Here is a 24,832-nt window from a genome sequence, read left to right as displayed (position 1 = left end):
ATATACATATTTTATTTTATTACCGTTTTATCTGCTTAGTTACTCCTTTCTTCTTTCTTTATTCTTTTCCACTCTCTTTCTCTCTTATCTCCGATCCGTGTCTGGCTGAAGTTTTTAAACTCTATTTCACTCCTTTTCGATGTTTATTTAATTATTAAATCTTAAAATTTAAATGTTGTAAAATCAGAATTGACCCCCCCCCCCTTTTTTCTTCGTCTTCTTCTAATATCGTTTTTCCAAATCATAATAACCACTTCTGTTAAAGTTCGACAAAGTTGCTGAATCGTTGATACGATTCCGTAACTGAAACATGTGTAACTAAGAAGATAAAATGGTAATAAAAAAAAAATATATATTTGCTCTGCAATAGTATTGAGCACTTTCTTTATATTTGGTATTGTATTATTTATAGTATTGTCTATCCTGCTATAACTGGAAAAATGTTACTCTTGGAATATGTTCAAGAAAATCATTAAAGTGTGTGTGTATATATATAAATTACAATTAAATTTACCAAAATGATCCAAGATGGTAAAACTAAAGTATATTATAAATATTAAAGAATTAATATTTATAAAGTAATCTCAATCAGATGTAAAAGCTTGATAAAACCAAATAGAAGATAGAGCTTATAATAAGAGCAAATAGTTAATAAAACATGTTAAAAAACACTTTGAAAAAGAGTTAAAAACATATTTAATCTGAAAAGGAAACACTTAATAAGTGGATAGTCCTTAATCTGCGGAGTTTCGAAGAAATACTTTCCTTCTCATCAGAGGGTAGGAATTAGCAAAATGCGGGATCGGATTTTGCACACAAAAGTATTTAATGAAACTGCCAGTAAGTCAAAGATCTTACTTGATAATAAAAAGTGAAGCAGAGGGAATATGGTGAAGAAAAAAGTGATTTCACGTGAATGGATAGTCTGGTGAAGTGTAAAGTATCCAATGACGGTAAAATCCAAAAAAGTAAATCCATACTTTTTTACTGTCAAAAATTGTAAATGTTAACTGAATTAAAGGAATAAATTATAAGATGGCCAACATCATGAACTTTGGAATATAGTCTTTTGTCATTTATTCATTCTCTCTCTCTCTCTCTCTCTCTCTCTCTCTCTCTCTCTCTCTCTCTCTATATATATATATATATATATATATATATATATATATATATATATATATATCAAATAAGTTTAAAGAATATGGATAAATTCTTTGTATAGGTATCATCATTATCAGAGTATTTGAAGCTCAACCTTTGAAGGTGGAGCATAATATAAAAATAAATTTAAAACAAAATATCAAAATAAGATAGATATATATATATAAAAATATAGATATATATACAAATTCATTTGCAGGAAATAGCATGATGTAGAAATGATTTTCCTCCATCTTTTATGCGTTATACGTCATTTATCTTCCCTGTATTTCATTTTACATTTCCATCCTAATGTATCCTCAACTAGATGTCGCATTTCACTATATCTGTAACCTAGCTCTCTTCTCCTCTTCTGATGAGAAACATTAGGCTTTGAAATGCCTAGCTACATAGAGCGTTTTTTTCTATATAATGTTTTTCATTATTGAACTAACAAATTAATTCATATATATATGTATATATATATATATATATATATATATATATATATATAAATATATTTATTTCCATTCCAGTTAATTCAATTGTAGAGAAAAGAAAATTATTCTATTATATAGTCTTTCCGAGCAGAGTTTGGCAGCATTAATCCAGTCAGAAAAGCTTTGAATTTTTTTTTTTTTTACATTTTCACCGCAACCAAGGCACATTGCCACTTTGATATCAGATATAAGCTACAGGGGTACTATGTGGGGAGTTGGGCATCAAGATGTCGGTTCACGTTACACTTGAACTTCTGCATGTCAGGACAGTTGGGGAAGCAAGAACCCGGAAGGGAATTTTAAAGTCTAGCAGTTCTGGGGAAGAAACTACTGGAGTAGAAGGCTCTCTCTTACATCTATGGATCTCTACTGTGAAGGGGTGGGATTTTGCTGCTTATCGTGTTTGTCGGGGGTATTTACGTCGAGGAGGTACAAGTGCTTGCAGTTCGTCAGAGCATTCACTGTTAAAGTACTTGTAGAACAGGCAGAGGGATGCTACATTTTGTTGATGGGACAGAGGCTGAAGCTTAGATGACAGTTCAGGATCTATCAGGTTGACGACTCTCTGTTGATCCTTGTTCAGGAGTGAGAGACTAGTAGCAAATGCACCAGCCCAAATATGACAGGCAAGCATGTTAGCCTTCTCGGTTGCTGAGCAAACAACCTCATGATTGTTAGATAGTGGGGGGATTGTTGATTGCCCATTATTTACTACACTGTTGTAGATTTTCCAGAAGTCACAGGTTCCTAATTTTTGTGCTTTGATGCGTTTTTGGGTGGTTTCAGTAAATTCTCTCTTAGCTGTCGCTATTTCTTTCTTACAGTTACTTCTAGCTTCTATATACTTCTTCTTTCTGTTTGGACTGGACTTACGTCGGTTAAATCTGCGGTACGCATGCTGCCTTTGCATGATGGAAGCTGCACATGTAGAAGTAAACCATTGGGGAGAGTGGGGCTTGCTATAAAATTTCCGCGTGGGAACATGTGCTTCAATTGCAGTTTTGAACCACTCAGTGGTCTCATTTGCACACTGTTCAGCTGGAAGTGAGAAGATATTTCGCCATAGGGTGTCTCTGATGAGATCCCTGATAGCTTCCCAGTCAGCTTTTTTATAATATCTTATTGTTTTGAGCAATGGCTCTTCAGTTTTGACCCTAGAGTTTAGGGCGATTTCGACCATTATCAATACATGATCAGCGTTCCCAAGTGGGCTGTGGGCATTCGTAACACAATCGTCGGGAACTGTGGTCAGAAACAGATCTAAAAGTGATGCGTGTTGTTCTTGCTGGTCAGGGAAACGGGTTGGAAACGTAATCATCTGTGATAGGGAATGAGATGTAGAGGAGCTATGTGTTGTGCTACCAGCTGCGTCTGTGTAAATAATTGAATTTGTCACAAAGAAAAAGTCAGTCGGTCAAAGAAAGAAAAAGGCTGTGTGGCCATCTCTTCGCTATCCAACAACTGCCTAAACCCACCAAACCCCATGCGCCTTTCCGAAATTCCTTGTAAAGATTGGTAGTATTAATCCAGTCTGGATCAACATGTTGAGACAAAAAGCTATGATTCAAAAATTCAAAAAAGATTCAGTATATTTTATTCAGCACCTCTAGTATCGGATTGGCTTGTACTTATCACTCCTGGCTATAAATATAATCGTCCAAATTATAAGTATTACAGTATTATGCAAAAAATATTGCAACTAATTTTTCCTGTGTATTGGTACATTTCTCATATTTTTTCTAGGCTGGAATTACAAAAGAAATCATGTCAGAACTTAACAATCTTCCTCCTGTTACGAAGTCGCTTGGTAAGTAAAATGTCGATATTTTCTATTTTGAACTTCGTTGTGATCTTTTTGTCATAGAAATTTTTCATTTTTTTTTTTTTTTGTTTGAAAGGTTATTTTCACCTTTCTTCCGCACAAGACTAAGGTTGATACAAATTTTGTTTTATGTAGCGTTTCCAGGTACTAGTGATGGGACGATTCCAATATTCTTCCAGATTCCGATGCAATTACCAATTCTGTACTAAATTCCTGATTTCGATTCTTTATAAATATTTAATGATTGGCGTAAAAACACATATTAAATGTGCAGATATGTTCTTAAACGAAAAAGCAACACTTGTGGGGGTCGGGTGATCTATTGATTTTCGTTTTACTGATATTTTGAAATCAATAAATACTTACTATTTCAGCGTTACTACGAGTAGTGAAAGGTTTTGCTTTAAACAATATTAATAAAAAAAGGCAAAAGAATCGTTTTTTGGATCGGAAAATTTTTCTGCTGCCAATTCTGATTACTTGTCCGAACACTATTAGACACTAATTAGGTTTTAAAATATAATATTGGTTCAGTATTAGATCCACTGCTCTTTCTGCTTCTTTCTCTACAAATCTGCTATCAAATTATGTATGGAGCACTGTTGTCATATTTGAGTTGGTGAATCTGTATACCATTTGAGGGTTCATGATAAGGTGCAGAAAAGTATCTGTAATTTGATTGGCGCCCTTTTTTTTCTCTGCTTTCTCTCTCACAGACGTGATGTTGCTAGTCTCAGTCTTTTCTACAAATATTATTATGGCAAATGTTCTTCACAATTGTCTGCTTCCTTTGTTTCAGTTCGTTTAACTCTTTAGTCTAGTGGTCTCCATCAATTCACTGTTTTCATACCATTGTAATACAACTTCCTATTTTGGTAACTGATTTCCAAGAACTGCTTGTGGAATTCTCTACATGCTGACCGTTTTCCTCTTATAGCCTTGGTCTTTTCAAAACTAAAGTTAATAGGCGTCTCCTGTCTTTGCGCTAATCATCTTTCGTTTTTATTAAGCTTCTTACATCAAGCGACTTCACGCCTTGTTTGAAGCAATTTCCATAAAAATAGAATTAAGAAAAGATACAAATCTGAGATTGATCGGGATTCCTTATTTAATGCAAACGGAGACAATCATAGCTGCGTCCGATATTGAGTTTGGAGTCCTTGTTGGCATGAGTAGCAATGGCCATAAGCTGACCTACTGAAGTTTAGCATCTGTTTTGAGACTGCACTTCATTTTTTTCTGTCCTCAGTTAGTGGAGGAGATATCCTTTTACACTAGGCAATTTTAAAAAAAATTTTTTTATCCAAATTACCCCTTTTTGAGGACCTGGATATTATCCACATTAAAAAACTTTCCAGCAAAGGACAATCTCTTTCATTGATTTCTGCATTTAACACTGTTGACCTCTGGAAGGTTATGCAAACAGATGGTAATCCGCTTATTTTTTTGAGTTGGTGGGTGAAGATGTGATTTTTTTTTTTTTTTTTTTTTTTTAACGCAGTGTCACCACTTATCAAGGCTTGGAGGCCACTTGAGGATAAGGATTAATGAGTGTACAGTAGTTAATCGGACAATATCATAGTAATTGTTAGCAGTGGAAATTTGGTAAATTGGATTATTTAAGGAGACGGCTCATCAAAAATTTGTTTACGTTGGACTTGAAGACGACCAAATTGTAGTCAGCTGGAAAGCAGGCAAATGGAAGAGTTCCACAGGTGTGCAGTTTTAAGGAAGCTTTGTTCATGGAGTCTACATTTAGGTTTAGGCACAGATAAGGAGTGGGGGGAATTATTGACAGTGGTTTCAGCTAGACGAGTGTTTTTTATGAAAGCTTGGTGAAGGGGGAACATAGATTGGAGCTCAGTCGAGCACTTGCTATGAAAAATAATGAAAAAGCAGAGACAGGCTCGCAACATCTCTTCTGTGGGAAAGAGGTTGCAGGGAAGAGAAAAGGGCATCTCCCATTAGGCTACAAAGTCTATTTTGAACTCTGTCAAGGCAGGATAAGTTCTTTCTAGCAGCTCCTGCCCAGATGTGGCAACAGTACTCCATTCTTGGGCATACCTGGCTTTTATATAGATAGAGAATTGCATCAGGAGTGAGATATCTATTGGAGCAGTAGAAGGATCCCATCATTTTTCCAGCGACCTTGGCAACAGATTTGATGTACGTGTTCCATTTCAGATCAGGAGTAAAAGTTCAAGCCCAGAAGCTTGTCAAAACATAGAGCCTCCCAAAAATAAGAGCCATTCATTTCAATTAATACCAGATAGGAATCAGAGCATTGATGATGTAAAGATAGGAGCTTGCTTTTAGATGCATTAAAAGTAACCAGCCACCTCTTTCCCCATTGCACCATGTGATCGAGATCAGAGGAGAGAGAGAATCAGAGAGAACTTGGTCATTTACAGCCTTTGATGTGTTGCCATAGATGGTAGAGTCATCAGCATAAATGTCTATGAATGATGTAAGAATGTGATTTGGAAGATTATTGTAGATTAGTAAGAGAGTTGGGCCCAGGATGGACTCTCGAGGGACTCCAGCATTAATTCTGTGAGATTCTGATTTCTGCCCATCAACCACTATTCTTATGAACTTATCAGAGAGAAATGATTTAATAATGATGCAAAAATTATTTTATAGTTTCGTTAACATTTCAAAAATGTCCTCATTATAAAATTGTTTTTCAAAAAGTTTCTCTTTTGAAATTGTAATTTTTAAGTTTATATTATACAATGTGTTTTTTTTTTTTTTTTAGTGAAGGACTGTCATACAGAAAGTGCAATTTTAGCCGTAGTTGAAGACGTCTGGGAAAAACTGCGGTCAATAGGAGATGCCCGGGAAGACCTGAAGCTCTTTAGGTATGTCCAACTCTTTTAATTTGTCAATACTCTAATATATTTCTCATATAAAGGCTGAAAAAAATTTGAATCAATTTCAAATTGGTTTAATATAAAAAAACAAAAGCTGACTTGAACTTTCGTTATTGAAAACAAAAAATTATTTAAAAATTTGTTTTATTTTTACAGTTCGGTGTTGAGTTCTGGTGATCAAAACAATCCCCCGATGTACAGACCAATTTTAAAACAGATGATTGAACATATCTATGCGGCAGGAAAACCTGATTTAGGGGACATTGAATGCAAGTCTGGAGGTTTAAAGGATTTATTAAAAACCGGTTTTAGGTGAGTTACACAACTGGTTCAAAAGTGAACGACTGTTGCATGACGAAAACCTAGTTGTGATCATTAATATCAAAAACACATGAAAATTCCCAATTATTGTCTTTACTTTGTTAACTGCTTTATACTAGCCAGTGTTGCCCAGGGCAAAAGTATGACATACATCTATTGAAAATTTTATCACTCTCTTTTTTCTCTTTCCCTGTTTGCAACTTTCCTTTTGCTACCCAGCCCATTCCTCTCTCTAGAAAAAAAACAAAAAAAACCCCACATACACATGTTTTCTAGATTCCTTGAGGAATAAGTAAGCATATGGAAATTAATTCCTTGGTTAAAAAATCCAAGTTTATTCCATTTAATCAGTACATAATCTAGCCCCTTACTCCTGATGAAATCAAACTAGTTTTAGGTTAAAAAAGTTAATAATCCTTATTAAATTTAAAATATTTTTCATCGGAGGCGATGCTGATAAAGAAAATTCCAACTTTGTGGGTATTCATTTTGTGGTTTTTGAGTTTTAACTGGACATACAAATGCGTGCACATACAACAATTATAGGAGAAACCGAACTTATGAAAAAGAATTTCAAAAACTCTGTCAAATATACCTGGTGAACCAAGTGCAAGAGAAATACAAACACTTGTACGTAAAGGGAGGCTTGGATTCTTAAAAAAAATCTCTTGATTGGAGTGACTGAAATTGTGAGTGACTATCTGGTATCCAGTAGGATGTTCCATCCCCAAGCAAAACAAAATGATAAGAAAATGAAAACAAAAGAAAGACAGCTGCCCTTTATATTATAGACTAGCCTGGGTGCCTGCCATTGCCCGGATGTTTGTGTATTGAACAAAAAAAAAAAGAAAAGTTGTAGGCAGGCTCGAACCTGTGACGCAAAGACGGAAAAGAAAGTGGAGGTGTGTGTAAAGGTGTTGATTGAGCAAAAAATGGGAAAATGGGGAAATTCCAAGCGCAAAAAAGAAAATGGGAAATTTTCAAGCGCAAAAAAAAAAAATGGGAAAATTTCAAGCGCAAAAAAAAAAAAAATGGGAAAATTCCAAGCGCAAAAAAAAAAAAATGGGAAAATTCCAAGCGCAAAAAAAAAAATGGGAAAATTCCAAGCACAAAAAAAAAAATGGGAAAATTCCAAGCGCAAAAAAAAAAAAATGGGAAAATTCCAAGCGCAAAAAAAAAATGGGAAAATTCCAAGCGCAAAAAAAAAAAAAAAATGGGAAAATTCCAAGCACAAAAAAAAAAAAAATGGGAAAATTCCAAGCGCAAAAAAAAATGGGAAAATTCCAAGTGCAAAAAAAAAAAAAAAAATGGGAAAATTCCAAGCGCAAAAAAAAAAAAAATGGGAAAATTCCAAGCGCAAAAAAAAAAAAAATGGGAAAATTCCAAGCACAAAAAAAAAAAAATGGGAAAATTCCAAGCGCAAAAAAAAAAAGAAAAATGGGAAAATTCCAAGCGCAAAAAAAAAATGGGAAAATTCCAAGCGCAAAAAAAAAAAAAAAAATGGGAAAATTCCAAGCGCAAAAAAAAAAAAAATGGGAAAATTCCAAGCGTAAAAAAAAAAAAAAAATGGGAAAATTCCAAGCGCAAAAATAAAAAAAAAAATGGGAAAATTCCAAGCGCAAAAAAAAATGGGAAAATTCCAAGCGCAAAAAAAAATGGGAAAATTCCAAGCGCAAAAAAAAAAAAAAAAATGGGAAAATTCCAAGCGCAAAAAAAAAAAAAATGGGAAAATTCCAAGCGCAAAAATAAAAAAAAAAAAAAAAAAAAAAGTCGTAGTAGGCAGGCAGGCTCGAACCCGTACTGCGAAGGAGGAAAAAAAGAATGTGAAAAAAAAAGTGACGTGTTAGCTGTTGCGCCCATCGCCAAACCAGAAGTGATGATGTAGATTTAAATTAAGGCTAGACACTCAAAAAGAGATGATGACTTTTGAAAATATTGGCGAAAAAAGTGTCTCCACCCTGTAGAAAAGTTGAGGGTGAAGGAATTAATGTTTTGGGCCAATTTTTCAATATTTGTCATCCGAAAGGTCAAGCTTCAAAATGATACTGATCTTGTGAAAATTTTTCTCCTCTGTCGAAAGTTTTTGCAAGACATACGTTTAAACAGACAACTGCCCTTCATATAATAGATTAGCAAACAGCATGAATGATACTTTAAACATCCGAAAAAAATGGAAATTGCTTACAAAAATCAAACAAAATCACTTATGAATAATATTTAAAATATCCACAAAAACAAGTTGTAAAACTAAATGGAATCGTCATTAAAAATCAAACTCATTCATAAATTTTATATTTCGTTAAGTTATTGTGTGACGAACATCTGCAGAGATTTATTTGTAAATAGTTTTGGAATTTTTTTTTTTTTTCATCTGAAAGAAAAATTATAAAAACTGAAATTTTTTCATTTCTTCTTTTTTTTTTTTTTTGCAGTCTTTTTATGAATGTTGCCAAGCCGCGTCCGAGCGACAATCCATTAATAATCATTTTTGTCATTGGAGGAATCACGTCGACAGAAGTAAAACAAATCAAAGAAACCCTTGCAGCTGTTCGAGCAGATTCAAGGGTAATAATTTGTCTCTGTATTCTGTCTATCATTTTTTAAATTCCTTCTTTCTCTCTCTTTCTTTTCCACTCTTTCCTCCATTTCCATCTTTCTTCTCCTGTTGTTGTATTTTAATGTGTTGGACATTTGTAACATAGCATGTATTGAAAAATTAGCAGCAGCTGTAGGATAGCTGATTGGTGAAAATATTAACAGCAGCCATCGTTTTAGCACATATGCAAATTAGTAAGTGTGCAACAGCTTGCATCACAATAAAAGGAAAGGAAAAAACATGTGATCGAGAACAGAAGTAAAATGCGTGCTGGGGATGATGGATGTGTGAACACAAGGGCGAGAAAGTGATGGCTCTTTTCATTTGCATTTTTAAAAAAAAAAGTTTTGGTAGGTGAGTATGAGGATCGAACCCGAACCCTTGAGGCAAAGTTGAAAATTAAAGTGTGAAAAAAAAAAAACGTGTGACATTAACCATTGGACCACCGCAACATACAACACAGACACGTTTGAATTTATTTATTTAACTATTAAAAACAGGTGTCCGCAATAAAAGTTAATTCTGCTGCTCCAATTTGACCTAATTAAGAAGGTCAACTAGAGGTCACGCAGTTAACTTTTGCTAAGAGGCAGTGTTTGGGTTTGTTTGCCCAAATTTGACTGTTTTTTTTCCCCAACAGATGTTGGGGAGGGGGAAACCAGCTCCCAATTATTCAGATTGAATAGCAATTGTCTGATATACAAGATTGATCAAAGCTGATTACTTCTGGACGTTTCCCAGCATGATGCCGAGAACACCTCCGTTTGAATTAGTTTCGCTTTTTATACGAAAAAACCCAATCAACACGCGGGAAGCCAAAATAGCAATAATTTTGTAAAAGTCGATGTAAATAAATCTAGATACGACACGCTTTCCCAAGTCCTAGATATTATTATCTAGGGCGTATATAAATACTTGTAAGCGATCGTTGGAACTACTGGAGTATGAGGCTCTCTTACATCTAGGGATCTCTACTGTGAAGGGGTGGGATTTAGCTGCTTGTCAGGTTTATCGGGGGTATTTACGTCGAGGGGTACAAGTGCTTGCAGTTCGACAGAGCATCACCATTAAAGTATTTGTAGAACAGGCAGAGGGATGCAACATTACGTCGATGGGACAGAGGTTGAAGCTTAGATGACAGTTCAGGACCTATCAGATTGGTGACTCTCTTTTGAACCTTGTCTAGAAGCGAGAGACTAGTAGCAGATGCACCAGCCCAAATATGACAACAATGCTCCATATATGGGCGAATGGTTGCCTTATAGACGTACAAGATACTTTCGGACGTTAGTAGCTTTCTAGCACAGTAGAGAGAACCTACCCTCTTTGTAGCGGTCCTGGCAATACTCTCAATATAATTGTTCCAAGTCATGTTTCCTGTGAACATTAGGCCAAGGAGTTTGAAAGATGTACTTTCAGATAAAGTCATTGGCCATTACTATTGGTGGTAGAGAAGGTTTCTTGTAATTATTGAAGGAAACAAGTTTAGTCTTGGCAACATTGAATGTGACTATCCATTTTTGTCCCCATTCCACTACAGATTTGAGGTTGTCCTCTAGTGTTTCTGCCATTTCTTTAGTTATGTGTTCATTTGCTTTTCTGTCGTGTCTGTGATAGAGCTGGGTTTCATCAGCATATATACCCATCTCCCAGACAATTTTGTCAAGGAGGTCATTTAGGAATATTAGGAATAATAGAGGTCCAAGCTTTGTAAAGATATAGAATAATCTCTGGTACGAGTAATTTTCTAGCATGGTAGCGGGAGCCCACTTTCTTTGCAGCAGCCTTGGCAATGTCTTCAATGTATTTGTTCCAATTCATGTGGCCTGTGAATGTTAATCAGTGGTTGAGAAAGCTTTTTTAGTTAACAGAAAGTTTGGTTTGGTTGTTTTGTTTTATGGCATATCAACCCTTTTCGGGTCATTTAATACTGATGGTTATTGAATGCAGAATCCAATTATTTTTTGAAATCGTATTCATGTTGCATCCAATTATTTAGTATAAGGTTTTTTATATTTCAAGCTTTTTGTATCTTCAATCGCTAGTTTGTAGTGTTTGGTTTGGTTGTTTTGTAGTGGATTTTAACATTTTTGTTCCCTGAATGAGTTTTGCAATGGAAGAGGGGAAAGGGTTACAGTATTAATGTTTGATACATTTTAAGTTAGGAAACCAGTCAGGAAGTGGGAGAGATAGAGAAAGGGGGGAAATAGGAAGAAGAAAAAGGGATTTTTGTTTTTGTTTTTGCAGGACATAATTAAGTTTTGCAAATGGAAGTTGAAAAACAAAAAGGCATCAATGTTAGGTGCATTTCGTCTCAGGAAGCCAATATCTTCAGACAGCCTGATCTGGTAGCATCAGAAGTTAAAGAAAAGAAGCTTAGGCTTAGTAGCATTAAACATAACTTTTGCTAATTTCCAAAATAGCTCTGGACCACATCAATAACTTTCGCCAAGTCAAGCCATTTTGTCTATGTTTCGACTATATTCACCGTTTCCCTTGCCACGATAATCTGTTATCAGTCTTTGTAAGATGAGCATGTCGTGTGTTCATATGCATATGTTGATTTTTTTTCTTTTTTTTTTTTTTTTACAGGTTTTGATTGGAAGTACTCGAGCTGTGGAACCAAGAGACCTGGCCTCATCAATATTGAGTGGAGACAGAAATAATCCGTGGATATAACCGGATGTTGACCCCAATCCCCAACACATACATCGCCTCTCTTTCTTTCTCTCAGACATGATTGACAGATTTTGTGCAAAACTTGAAGTTCAGATTGTAATCAGCAAAGCAAGTGTAAATTCAATATTCCCATTTCTGTTGGCCTCATAATGGAACAGGTTTAGCATGACACGTGAATATACCTTTACGAAAGTTGTTTATTGGCATCTGTAATCCTCAAAAATTTTGGGAGTTATGTTCAGAACATAGTTTAATCAAGTAAATATGGAAAGCAACTGTTACCTTTTTTCTCCACGTCATTGGAATGGTTTGTTGAAAAAACAAGCACTGATACACATGATTCTCGTGTTGCCGCTGGAGTTATGTAAACATTGTCTTTAACTGCCTTAGCGACTCCAGATTTTTTTCTCAGCGTTGACTCTCTAAGCCATTATTGTGAGCATGCATGTTCGCACAGCAGTGAAGGTTTGAGATCAGAATTTTCCTTCTTCCTATAAGACACATTCTCAGACAGCTTTATCTACTGAAAACCCTATTTCACCCATTTGTACATCAGTAATCACAGTTCTTTCCACTCTGGCTTATATCGGAGCCACTTTAGCAAGCTAGGAGGCGGACACAGTTGTTAGCTGCTGTTGGAGATGAGAGTTATTTTACAGACACTACAGGTGTGTCTTCACTGCCATCCTTTGGCAATGAAAATGTTCATTTCTTTTTCAAATCTAAACTAAATCTAAATATTTATTTTCAAATTCATTATGGTGGAGAATAACATTTTTCTTTTATTAAAAATCCAAATTCATTAAATATTTGCCTTAAAATATTTTAACACTAAAAATTTTTTTCACTCTTTGTAAACGTTATTAAAACTTTGAAAGTCAGTACAATGCAGTATATTTTAAGAAATAAATATTTATTTTTTTATAATCCAAGTTTTTGGTGATATAACACCTTCTTAAGGGATTTCTTTTTTTCTTCCTCTTTAACCTTCTATGCGGTAATGGTTGAACAGATGCTGCCGCTTGATCTTTTCGAGACTTGAACATTTAAAATATCACCATCGAAACAACATAGGGATTAGAAAAAGTGCAGGGAGAATACTTCAAGCGACTTAAAAAAATTCTCTCATCAGAATTATCACCAAAAAACAAAATCACTGGCATCAATCAATTGGCAATACCCGTTGTCTCTTATGGATTTGGCATAATCAATTGGCCACAAAACTGCATCAATAGCCTTGACGTAAAAACTCGGAAAATGCTGGCCCTTCATAAAGTCATTTACAAACATCAGTGCATGGACAGGCTGTACTTACTGAAGACAAGACTAGAAGGATGGCAACAACATAAGAGAGCAGGCAGGTTCATGGAAGAACTGAACCAGAATTAAAGTGATAAGGAGGCTTCACTGCAATGGCTTAAAAGTGACAAATTTCCATTTGGTGAAGAACGATTAATTATAGCTGCACAAGACCAAGGCTTGCTCACAAATGGATTTAAGAAAATGCCCGGTCTACAAAAAACAGACCAATGCAGATTCTGTCACTCAGCTGTTGAAAGCCCAAGCCACCTAATGTCTGGATGCAAGATCCTTCTAGCCGATGGTCATTACACTGCTCGCCACAACAAAGTATGTAGATACTTACATTAGAAGATCTGTGGAGAGATGCAACTAGATAGGTCGTCGAACATCTGGGAACATGATCCACCACCGATAACATCAAATGGAAAAGTAACAGTGTTCTACGACAAAGACATACAGGCAGGCAGATACATAAAAGACAAGGCCATCAAGCCAGATATAGTAATATGGAACAAACCTGAAAGGACTGCACTCATTATCGACGTCACAGTTCCAAACAACTTTGGTCTTAATAGAGCAGAACGGGAAAAGATAACAAAATATCAGGACCTAAAAAATGATCTAAAAACAACATGGTCTCTGAAAGAAATAAACATTATACCAGTTGTGACAGAAGCAACTGGCCTAATAAAAAAGAATCTTCAAAAATACTTAGAAGCAATCCCTGGAAGACCAAGCTGTAAGGAAATACAGATAGCAGCCATAAAGGAAACAGTGTCTTTTCTTAAAAGAACCCTCAGATATAAATTTAAACTGTAATAGAATCAAGTGTTAGCCCCAGGAAGGAGTCCGTTGATCTCTTCAAACTAACAAAAGTAAAATAAATAAAAAAAAAGGGACTTTGTTTCACTATTGTCATGTAGGAGGATGAAAAACAAATGATAAAAAAAAAAACAGAAGAAAATTTGGATTATAAAAAAAAATAAAAGTTTTTTTGTTTTTTTAAATCCTGCATTGTACTGGTCAACACTGCTTTAATTAAATTCATTCGATTTAAAACACAATTATTAAAAAAAAGAAAAAATGTCTCAAAATAGATAATGTTTAACTAAAAAAAAAATCTTAATGAAAAAAAAAAAAACAATTTTTTTCGATTAAAATAAAAATAACAAAAAATTCTGCTAAGTACTTTAACACGTAAAAAAAAATATGAACTACAAAAATCAAAACCCAACTATTGTCTTCTTCATCCAGTTTTGGTATTTAACATGCTGCAAATGTCCCAAACTGGCTCTCCATGCTGTCTGATTGAAATGGTTGATATCAGTCATATTGCATCAAATCACTTATGTACTCTAGCCATGGTCGACTATACTCCTAAGTGCCTGTGTTATCCAGACATATTATGGAGTTTATGCAAGCTGTATATAGTCAAACTACCCGATACGTTAGCTTAAATGCTATTTAGATCCAACTTTTAAAATCGCACCAGATAACTTCATGTTATTAACATGGTTCAGCTTAAATGCTATTTGGGTCTAAATTTTAAAATTGCACACAATAACTTTATGCCATTAACATGGTTCAACGACGACTCAGCTTAAATGCTATTTAGGTCCAACTTTTAAAATTGCACATGATAACTTTATGCCATTAACGTGAGTCAACAACGACTCAGCTTAAATGCTATTTAGGTCTAACTTTAAAATTGCACACAATAATTTATGCCATTAACATGGGTCAGCAACAACTCAGCTTAAATGCTATTTAGGTCCAACTTTTAAAATCACACACAATAATTTATGCCATTAACATGGGTTAACAATGACTCAGTTTAAATGCTATTTGGGTCTAACTTTTAAAATTGCACACAATAACTTTATGCCATTAACATGGGTCAACAACGACTCAGCTTAAATGCTATTTGGGTCTAACTTTTAAAATTGTACAAGATAACTTTGTTATACCATTGACATAGTTTGACAATGAGAATTGGCTAGTCAGACTCAAAGTTTGATACTTCAGCTTAAATGCTATTTGGGTCTAACTTTTAAAATTGCACAAGATAATTTTAAATATTAAAAGTTTAATATTAGGTTTTGGTATTTAAGGTGATGTGAGTGTCTCGATATCCATGGTGGGCAATACCAGGGAACATCTCACACCTATTCTCCATGCAGTCCGATCCAAAGTATTGATTGATATCAATCAATACTACATGCAGTCAAATTATTTCTTACACACACTCAAGCCAGATCTTTCTTGGTCTTCCACACTCCCTAGTGTCTGCGATATCCAGACGTATTACGAAGTTGATGCAGGAGGTTGCACGCTGTACATGGTCATACTACTTGAGACACTAAACGCATAAGACAGTCCAAATTCCACAAATATTAAGTTTTTGTTAGAACATGGTTGAAAGGATTCTTTTGTCTGATTTGCAGTCGTACATCCACACGATCATTGCATGGTCATTACGCTGGAGCCATTATATATCAGAAATGTTTGGCGTCCATGTTTTGCTGCCATGCAACCAAATAATTTTTACACTTCTAATTTCTCAAGTTAGAAAAATAGCAAGTGTTTTGTGTAAGATATAAATCAGAGGTTAATGTGTGACGTAAGGGAACCAACACACTGTAGCCTCAGTCACAAATTAGACAAACAATAGGAAAAAACTTCAACTGACTTTTTTTTTGCCGTTGTACAACAGCATTTATTTCCTCTATCTCCCACCATGCGTGACTTCTCATTATGGCTGTAACATCTCTCACATGATCTTGAATGTGATCGTTTTCTCGAATGTGCTCTTTCTCCTTTTTATAGTCTTTTTTTTTTTCCTTACCCTGACATCATTTTGCTCACGGCTTGGTATTTGTTATAAATGTAGTTTGCTTGAAGCATTGTTTAGTGTGTATATAAATAAAATTTATAAAAGGCGAAACAATGCAGAGGTGTAACGGATAAATGCACACTCAAGCAAATGAAACATATAATAATGATGGAATAAGCTATGCAGATTCAGCTTTTGTACTGACATTGTGTTCTTACTTGCATCAGTGTGGTCAGATGGAATTTCCATGTTGTATGATATTTCGAGAAAATTGTCCTTCATCAGATATATGTTTGACTTTAATTCAAACATGCATACTGGGGTTGTCAGTTTTGCAGAAATTGAAAATTAATTTTATTTGTTTAAAAATTTTTATTATTATTATTCTTTAAATTTAATAATGTAGTTTTTTTTTGTTAATATTTATTATTATTTTTATTTTTTATTTATTTATAACTGAATTTGCACATTAAGTTATAATTGCTTTTTACTTGGTAGGCACCACTTATCAAGGCCTGATAGCCATTTGAGGATATTAATAATCGTTAATGATGTTAATTGGGTAGAATTTGATTATTTATGGGGATGGTTACATTAAGTTTGAAGGCTACTACGTTGTATTCAGCCGAGAAGCAGACCAGTGGAACAGTGTTTCACAGGTGAGCAGTTCTAAGAAAAAAGCTTTGTTCATGGAATCTGCGTTTACATTTAGGCACAGATAGAGAGTGGGGGAAATTGTTTATAGTGGTTGTAGCTAGTCAAGTGTTTTTTGTGAAAGTTTGGCAAGGAGGACCATAGATTGGAGTTCAGTTGAGCACTTGCCATGAAAATAACGATAAAGTAGAGACAATCTCACAATGTCTCTTAAATGGAAAACGGTTGCAGAGAAGAGAAAAGGGCATCACCTACTAGGTTTTGAAGCTGGTTTTGAATTCTATCAGGCTGGGTAGGGTGTGCCCAGCAGCTTCTACTCAGATGTGGGAACAGTACTCACTTGTAGGACTTACCTGGCTCTTATATAAATAGAGAACTGTGTTGGAAGTGGGATACCTGCTGGAGCTGCAGAGTGATCCAACCATTTTTCCAGTGATATTGGCAACAAATTTGATGTTCCATTTCAGATCAGGAATGAAGGTCGATCCCAGAAGCTTGTCAAGACGAGGAGCTTCCTCAAGATGAGAGCTGTTCATTTCAATTGGAGCGAGGGGGGGGATAAGAGTGATTATGACGAAAGGAGAGAAGTTTGGTTTTCGATGCATTGAAATAACCCAAAATTATTTTCTGTGTTCTTATTAAGATGGTTAATGATTTGTAAAATAATAAAATAATTTGTTAAATAACATAAAAAAGATGATAAAATAGAGAAAATGTAAATAACTACTTTATTAAGTCGTGAAACAAAAGACGTATTTACAATTTATTAGGCGTTAACTACAAGTTTATGTTAATGGAATACAAACTCTCTCGCATGCTCTGCGCACCTTATTTTATGTCTCCGGTGACCGAAAGTCATATGATACCACGCTACGTCACAACAATAATATATATTATATATGAACAATTTTTTTAAAATGTTATTCTGAGACAAAGTATATTTGAAAAAAAAATGTTTTATTGTTTAGGAATTAAATTTGAGTGATGTCATGTACAGTGTAATGCTAAATCTGTTCCTTTCACAGACCAACAGAACTAATTAGTATTTTTTATTTATTGTTAACCATTTTCTTTTATGTTTTTGAATTTTTGAGATGAAGATTATTTCGTCCAATGTTTTCACATCTTGAATGTCGTTTTCGCAACGTTTTGATCGATGTAACGTCTGGCTTTTTTTTTAGATGTACCTTGTCGAACTCTGTAATCTTTCTGTTGAATTTGAGAAAACGTTTAATTGCTTCCCCACGAGTAGTATGTGACACAGGTCATTTTTAATGTGGGGGGAAAACCAGCTCCCCAAAAGGGGCACTCTGGCAACAGGCAACAATACAAATTGCCTTAGTATAGAAGGGTTTCTTCTACATTGACTAAAGACAAAGTAACTTAAGTGTAGCATCAGAACAGATACTACACAGGGATCTCAGCCTGAAGGCCGATATTTACCTCTCTCCCACTGTGTGAGGATGTGACACAAGGTCGAAAAGTGAGAAAATGAGTTAGTGCTCCGAGCGGAGTACTTTGGCCCTGCAAAAATATGTCTGTATAGCCCCGTTGGCATTCCCTGGTGAGAGCACTTCAGGCAACAAGTGATAAACTTGCTCCTCCCGGAAGCCGAGAGGCAAGGCCTGGGAGGGTGGACCTTCTAGGGCTACACAACTTTTTGCAGAAGTTTGACAGCAAAAAGGTCACCGAAATGGCCTAATTTCCGCCGGACTGATTGTTGAGGTTGGAACCTCGATTAATGTTAACTGCAAAGCTAATAACCTATATTCAACTCGAAGGCCAGATACTTTTTTTTCGGATGGAACTCTTTATTTAATCCACATTGTCAGTTAGGGTAGAAGTCTTAAGTTAATCTGCAATTATATTTTTAGTGTCACCTGCAAATATACACTCTTTTGGATGTTGAAGGTTCAATCCTCAGTGTGGGCGACATTCAAAATAAATTCGGTACGGACCCGATTATCAGATAATAAATAAACATGAATTCATAAGACTAAAAAATTCAGCCTGGATCACCCTTCGGGGCCCATGGCACAGTTGATAGAGATGTTGAATCTTTACGATTCCAGGTGAGAATTGTTTGAAGATAGTGGTTTCAATCCTACCCAAAGCCGGCCAGAGGCTTACTTGGCCAAAAACGTGGTGAGACGACAACTGTGGAAGGCAGTGATTGCAGTCAGGAGATTCAGAGTTTTTATCTGTCACGGTTACCACCTGATGAAGGCCAGAGGAATAGTTGGTCGAAACGTTGTGAAACAACTAAGAAAAGATGAGGATAATAGTCCGCAATAAATAAAATTTAAAAAATAATATTCATCTCAATGAATTCCAATTAAAATAATATATTCAAAATACAATTGTGAATTACAATTTCTACCCAATCATGGCTGACGGAACAAGAACATGATTCCCAAGTTCGCCATGATACACCTGAAGAAGGTCAGAGGTTACATCGGCCAAAATGTTATGAAAATAACGTTCAAGATAATAGCTTTTTACTTTTTTTTTTATTTCTAAATTCTTCAAATTCAAACTTTATGAAATGAATCTTTTTATTAAGAAAAATGAAAATTGCACGTTTTTTTAAAGAAACAAAAATAATTTGGGTTCTTTGGATTACTGTTCTCATCTTAAATGGTATTCTCGTAACGTTTCGACTGCTGATTTAACATTCAACCTTCTACAAGTGCATCTTGTTGAACTCAGGAATTTGTACAAAATTTCAAACTGAATCCTTTATTTATGGTGGTAGATTGCCCTCGTCCTGTCAGCCATGGCTTAAATAATTCTTGATTATTCTTAGTATCACTTGTACGAGGATTGAACCGTCATCCTCCAGAAGAGTGCCACTTAGAACTGATTAACTTAGCGCCTATATCCGTTACGCCATGTCAAAACGTGAAAATCTAATATGAATACGCTAATATGATATGTGCGATGATATATGGAAGTGAAATCTGGCCAGTGAGGGTTGAGGACATGTGTTGCATGGCGTAAAATGTTATGATGGATGTGTACGTCAGCCTTAAAGATAGGCTTAAATCTGATGACCTCAGAGGAAGATTAAAATCTGGACAGTAAAAGGATTTTTGTCTTCCGCTGCAAGAACTTCGACACCAGGGTTGGAAAGTGGGATTGAGAAATCAGTGCTCAAGAGGAGGGGCACTCTGACTTGCAAAAAGTGTCTGGGCAGCCCTGTCTGCATTCCCCAGTAAGGGTGCCTCAGTCGATTAACAATAAATGAACCCCTTCTCAAAGAAAGAAGGCAAAGCCTGAGAATGTGGACCTCTTAGAATTGCACAGAACTAAACTCCTGCCGTGAAATCAAGAGGGACCAGATCATTACAGGAATGGTCTAATCTCTGTTGATTTTGGCGGCTGAAGATAAAAATCCTTTGGTGGTATGGCCACATTGAAAGCATGAATTAGATTCCATGAACAAAGCTTCTTTCTTAGAAGTGCACGCCTGTGGAACTCTGTTCCGTCTGCCTGCTTCCCACTGGACTACAACTTGGATGTCTTCAAGTCCAACGTTAACAAATTCCTAATGAACCGCCTCCTTAAGTAAACACTTCATCAAATCTCCACACTAACGTAATATACTTGCAATAACCCTTATCCCTGAGTGGCTTCCGGGCCTTGATAAGCGGTGATCACTGTGTAAAAAAAAAAAAAAAAAAAAAAAAAAAAAAATTAGATGTAGAACAGTTGAGGTAGCAGAGTCAATTCAGAGCAAAAGGTTAAGGAAAACATGGAAATGTTAAGGATGGACTTGAGAGAAAGAGGGATAAAGACCTGATCAGAGATGCGTTAGTTTGGAAGTCAATTTCTTAAAGCTGTCTAACATATGTCAGCATTTAAAACGGACATTAAACAGATGTTGGTGATGGTGGTGGTGATGATGATGCTGATGGGAATAGTAGTTTGAGTTGTCCAAATAATCCAGTCTCATCACAAAAATCCCGAAATAATGAAATCAGTTTTAAAGTTTTACTAAAAAATTAAAAAAAAAAAAATTTTTACAACAGATCAATCCATTTAATATGAACTCTTAAAAATATTTGAATGTTTTGCAAATAATTTTATGTTAAACTTACGTTATGTTCAAATAATTTTATATTTGGATTTATTTTTGACATTATGACATTTTTATTTTTTTGTTAATGCTAATGTTTGTATGGGTAATATCATTAAATAGACGATTGATTTAATCCACAGGACTGGGAATAAACAAAGTGATAAATGAAAATCATTCAAAATTCAAACCTGTGCCTCAGAAGAGATATCACCTGACACGAGTATCATCTTAACAAATCGAAAAAGAAAACTAAAATTGTACAAATTGTTTACTGTTTCAGTTCGTTTATCAAGTAGTCTGAGACAATGCCCATATCTGTTCTAATCATGTTAACACACCAGTTTTTATTAGATCACCAAAGTTAAGCAATGTTGAGCCTGGCCAGTATCAGATGGGTGATTATTTGGGAATACCACAAGCTGTATGTAGGAGGACCTCTGCACTAGAACTGCAAAAACCTAACATCATATCTCTCCTGACCGGAATATACATGTGACTGTGAATTACTTGTGAATCTAATATTCCCTTCACAATTCCTCCTTTGTAGGAAGGCAGTTCAACCTGCATAGGTTGAATGTCGTTGGCATACATGTTAGGTGTTTCCTCTTTGGAGGCACAAGTTTAAATCCTGTACGAGTCTCATTTTTCACTTTGTGGTATTCTTTGTTTATATCCAGCCCTGTGGACTAAATTTGTCTTTTATTTAATGATATACCCCACTCAAACCATAACATTAACAAAAATAGGAGGCACGTAATTGTAAACGGATGTTCACTGCTGTTTTATATTTTGTAGGAACAAAGTGTGAGTTCATGCCTTTTCTGAAATATGAGTGAATTTAACAGAACTGACAGAATTTACTAATCACATAGTCTAACTTGATATCCATTAAGCCATTCATATCTTTTTAGAATAAGTTTTACTGCTCATTTAAGTTGATGAGATTCCATATTTACAGTGCGATAAGCGAAAATGTTTTTAAAAAAAATATTTTAATGAATCGTCACTTATCAAGGCTAAAAGCCACTTAAGGATAAAGGTTAATGGGATGGATTGTCAGTTGAATGATGAAGAACCTTATAAGAGGATTTTTTTTTAATATTAATGTTGCCACTTATCAAGGCTAAAAGCTATTTGAGGATAAAGGTTAATGAGAGGGATTGTCAGCTAAATGATAACGAATATTATAAGAGGATTGAAAATGATGGCTGGAGTGGACAAAATTTGAACATGTATTTGTTGATATTGGATTTGAAGATGACCATGTTGTAGCTCTCAGGGAAGCTATCTTATGTTAACATGTTCTGCAAATGGAAATTTGTGGAAATTTCTGTTTAATGTTAGGAAAATGGAGGAAGCATTGAAAATATTTGTAATAAAAAAATATGAAGATTTTGTGCTGTTGAGAATAGGCAAAAGTTTTTGTTTTAAAAAAAGACAAACTTATTCTACGTTTTGTTAATTAAAAAAAAAAAATAGAATCATTTTGAAAGAAAATACGACAAAATGAACATTTTTTTCTATTCTCAGCACATAAATTCAAGCATGTTTTTTCTTTATATTTAATATTGCATTATCACGTTAATACACCAATTCCCGTTACTTCACCAAAGTTAAGCAACGTTGAACCTGGTCAGTACTAAAATGGGTGACCATTTGGGAATTCCAGGTGCTGTATGTGCTCTCTGCTTATCTCGGTATTGTTTCTAGTCGTCTAGCACTTCTTGCCACTTAACTCAAGCAGTGCTGATTCAGGAGACGTATGGTTAAAGATTGCGCAACTCTTGCCTCACAATTACTCATGCAGCGACCTTTACAGAGGGTATCCATTGTCTCTCGAGACTGAACAGCGGCATCGATTCACCTTTGTAGTATTATTTTTATTTTTAAATTTGAAGTATTTAAGGGATTGAACGCTTGCACACATTAAAGCGTCCAAGTGTGTCACAGTATTATGAACCCCTTCATGGTCGAGATATTCACGTATAGATTTTGAAATGTTAGACATTTTTTTAAAAAAATAATTTTCAAGTGGCAACAATTTAATATTGATTTGTGAATTTCAGAATTGTAGGGAATTTTGAAGAATTTAGAGTTTTTAAGATTAATAGGCAACACAAAAGTTTCTTGGACTTCGGGCCAAGATCAAAGTGTAGTATCTGTTCTGATACTACACTTTGATTTTTTTGTTCTCGGCTAGTGGATGAGAAATCCTTCATGACTGAGACAATTTTAATTTTTTATTCCTTTACCCACATTAAAAAACGAACTTGGTGTCTAACTCTGCCCTCATGGGGAGGCAAATTGAATAGGAATACAAAAGCATAGAATAATCCACCAACTCTTTTTTAGAACAAAACAACGAAAGGTTTATTTCGAAAGAAGAAGGACTGTGTCCAAAAGTGAAAGAAAGAAAAGGAATAGAAAGTTCTAGAATGTTCTCATGTCGAGAAGCAGAAATTTTGTCTGTATCCCCAGAAGTCTGTGTCTGCAGGTTGTCCAGTGGAGGTCTTCAGTGAAATAGTCGCAGCCTGCGGGGATTCAGTCGACAGAAAGTGGGAGGAGAGAAGTCTGTCTTTTTTGGTGGTCTGAGCTCCTCTGCTAGCTGCTGGCTAGTTTCTAATCGGGGTAATTAGTTCCTTAAGGAACATATAGGATTAATACGACCCTGGTCAGTGCGTGGCCGCATTAGTCAGCAAGGGGGTATTAATCCACAAGAGAAAATAGTCGGGTTAGGGTTATTGCTGCTCATGTCATAAAAATTTACATTTTAATATTTCCGCTCTTTATGAAAAAACAATTTCTTGACAAAAAATGAACAACTACGAAAATAAAATATAAATTTTTTTCGACATTGTCAAACGTTCATTTTTTATTTCAACGTATAAATTGGTTCGCGCAAAATCTTTTTATCGAATTTGTATGTTGCACTTCAAAATCGCCTTTGAATTTCTCACGGCCACATCAAAACTTTGTTGACATTCACGTTTTTCATTATTGGTAATGCAGAAGAATAGGTGACTCAAAGTCGGCAGCAAACAGTGTCAGATGGAAAATTTACATTTAGCTTGGTTTTTTTTTGTATGAAATCAATGAAATTTTGTTTTTGAATTTGTTTTGATATTATAAAAAAAGTATTTACTTTATGAAATATTTATTAATTTTTTTTCCCTTTTTTTTAAGAAAAATAAAATTAAAAAATTTTTTTTTTTTTTTTTTAGAAAAATAAAATAATTTTTTATCTGACACTGTGACCTTCAAGTCGTCTACTCTGCATCATTATTTTATGGCAAATGAAGAGTCGGATATTTTGGTTCATATGCGCCCTGGAATAAAAAAGAATTGATATTTCTTCAAGGAACCTCTATTCATGACATTAAGCCTTTCATGGATAACTGCCAGAGCCATTATCTCAAAGCGAAAAAGTTTGAATCAACGTTTAAATCCAAAATATTTTCTATTTTGCATTTTGATATTCAAGTTAAAAAAGAAACGAAATCTTTTATGATTTTAAGCTGAGTCTTCAGTCGAGCAATATTTACTCAGTTCTTTTGCTGATGATTTCAAGAATTCCATTGATTGGTTGAAAAGAACTTGTTTCAAGAATGAACCAAACACGGAAAGGATTCTTGAAGTTGAATTGAATTTTTGTAATATGCTTTGTATTTTGGGAAAAAATTCAAATTTCAAATTAAAAATCAAGAATAACAACCATTTTGAAATTATGTCCATTTTTTTTTTTTTACTGTAAATAAAAAAAATTGTAAATTCTGAATCTTTGTATTTCTCATTTTATTTTTTACCTTCTCACCCCCACTAAAAAAACAACTTATTTGTTTATTGTATAATAATATTCAATGAATTTGTTTATTGTATAATAATATTCAATGAATTTGTTTATTGTATAATAATATTCAATGAATTTGTTTATTGTATAATAATATTCAATGAATTTGTTTATTGTATAATAATATTCAATGAATTTGTTTATTGTATAATAATATTCAATGAATTTGTTTATTGTATAATAA

General features: G+C 34.6%; 1 protein-coding gene across 2 annotated transcripts in view; it reads left to right on the top strand.

Annotated features, from left to right (window-relative positions):
* LOC145252442 (sec1 family domain-containing protein 2-like) overlaps positions 1-24,576 on the top strand; it is a 90,555-nt gene extending 65,979 nt beyond the window's left edge. For both annotated transcript variants that reach the window (XM_080111845.1, XM_080111844.1), the window contains 6 exons: positions 3,384-3,447; positions 6,221-6,323; positions 6,492-6,647; positions 9,089-9,221; positions 11,845-12,039; positions 24,023-24,576. In XM_080111845.1, coding sequence (XP_079967971.1) covers positions 3,384-3,447; positions 6,221-6,323; positions 6,492-6,647; positions 9,089-9,221; positions 11,845-11,931 — 543 coding nt within the window. In that variant the 3' untranslated portion in view covers positions 11,932-12,039; positions 24,023-24,576. The remainder of the gene's footprint in view (positions 1-3,383; positions 3,448-6,220; positions 6,324-6,491; positions 6,648-9,088; positions 9,222-11,844; positions 12,040-24,022) is intronic.
* Positions 24,577-24,832: the final 256 nt, after the last annotated feature.

Source organism: Euprymna scolopes, chromosome 29, assembly GCF_053919585.1.
Source record: "Euprymna scolopes isolate OS-2025 chromosome 29, ASM5391958v1, whole genome shotgun sequence".
NCBI classification, from domain to species: Eukaryota; Metazoa; Mollusca; class Cephalopoda; order Sepiida; family Sepiolidae; genus Euprymna; species Euprymna scolopes.
Note: the sequence above shows the minus strand (reverse complement) of the source record. Positions and strands in the feature narration are given on the sequence as shown.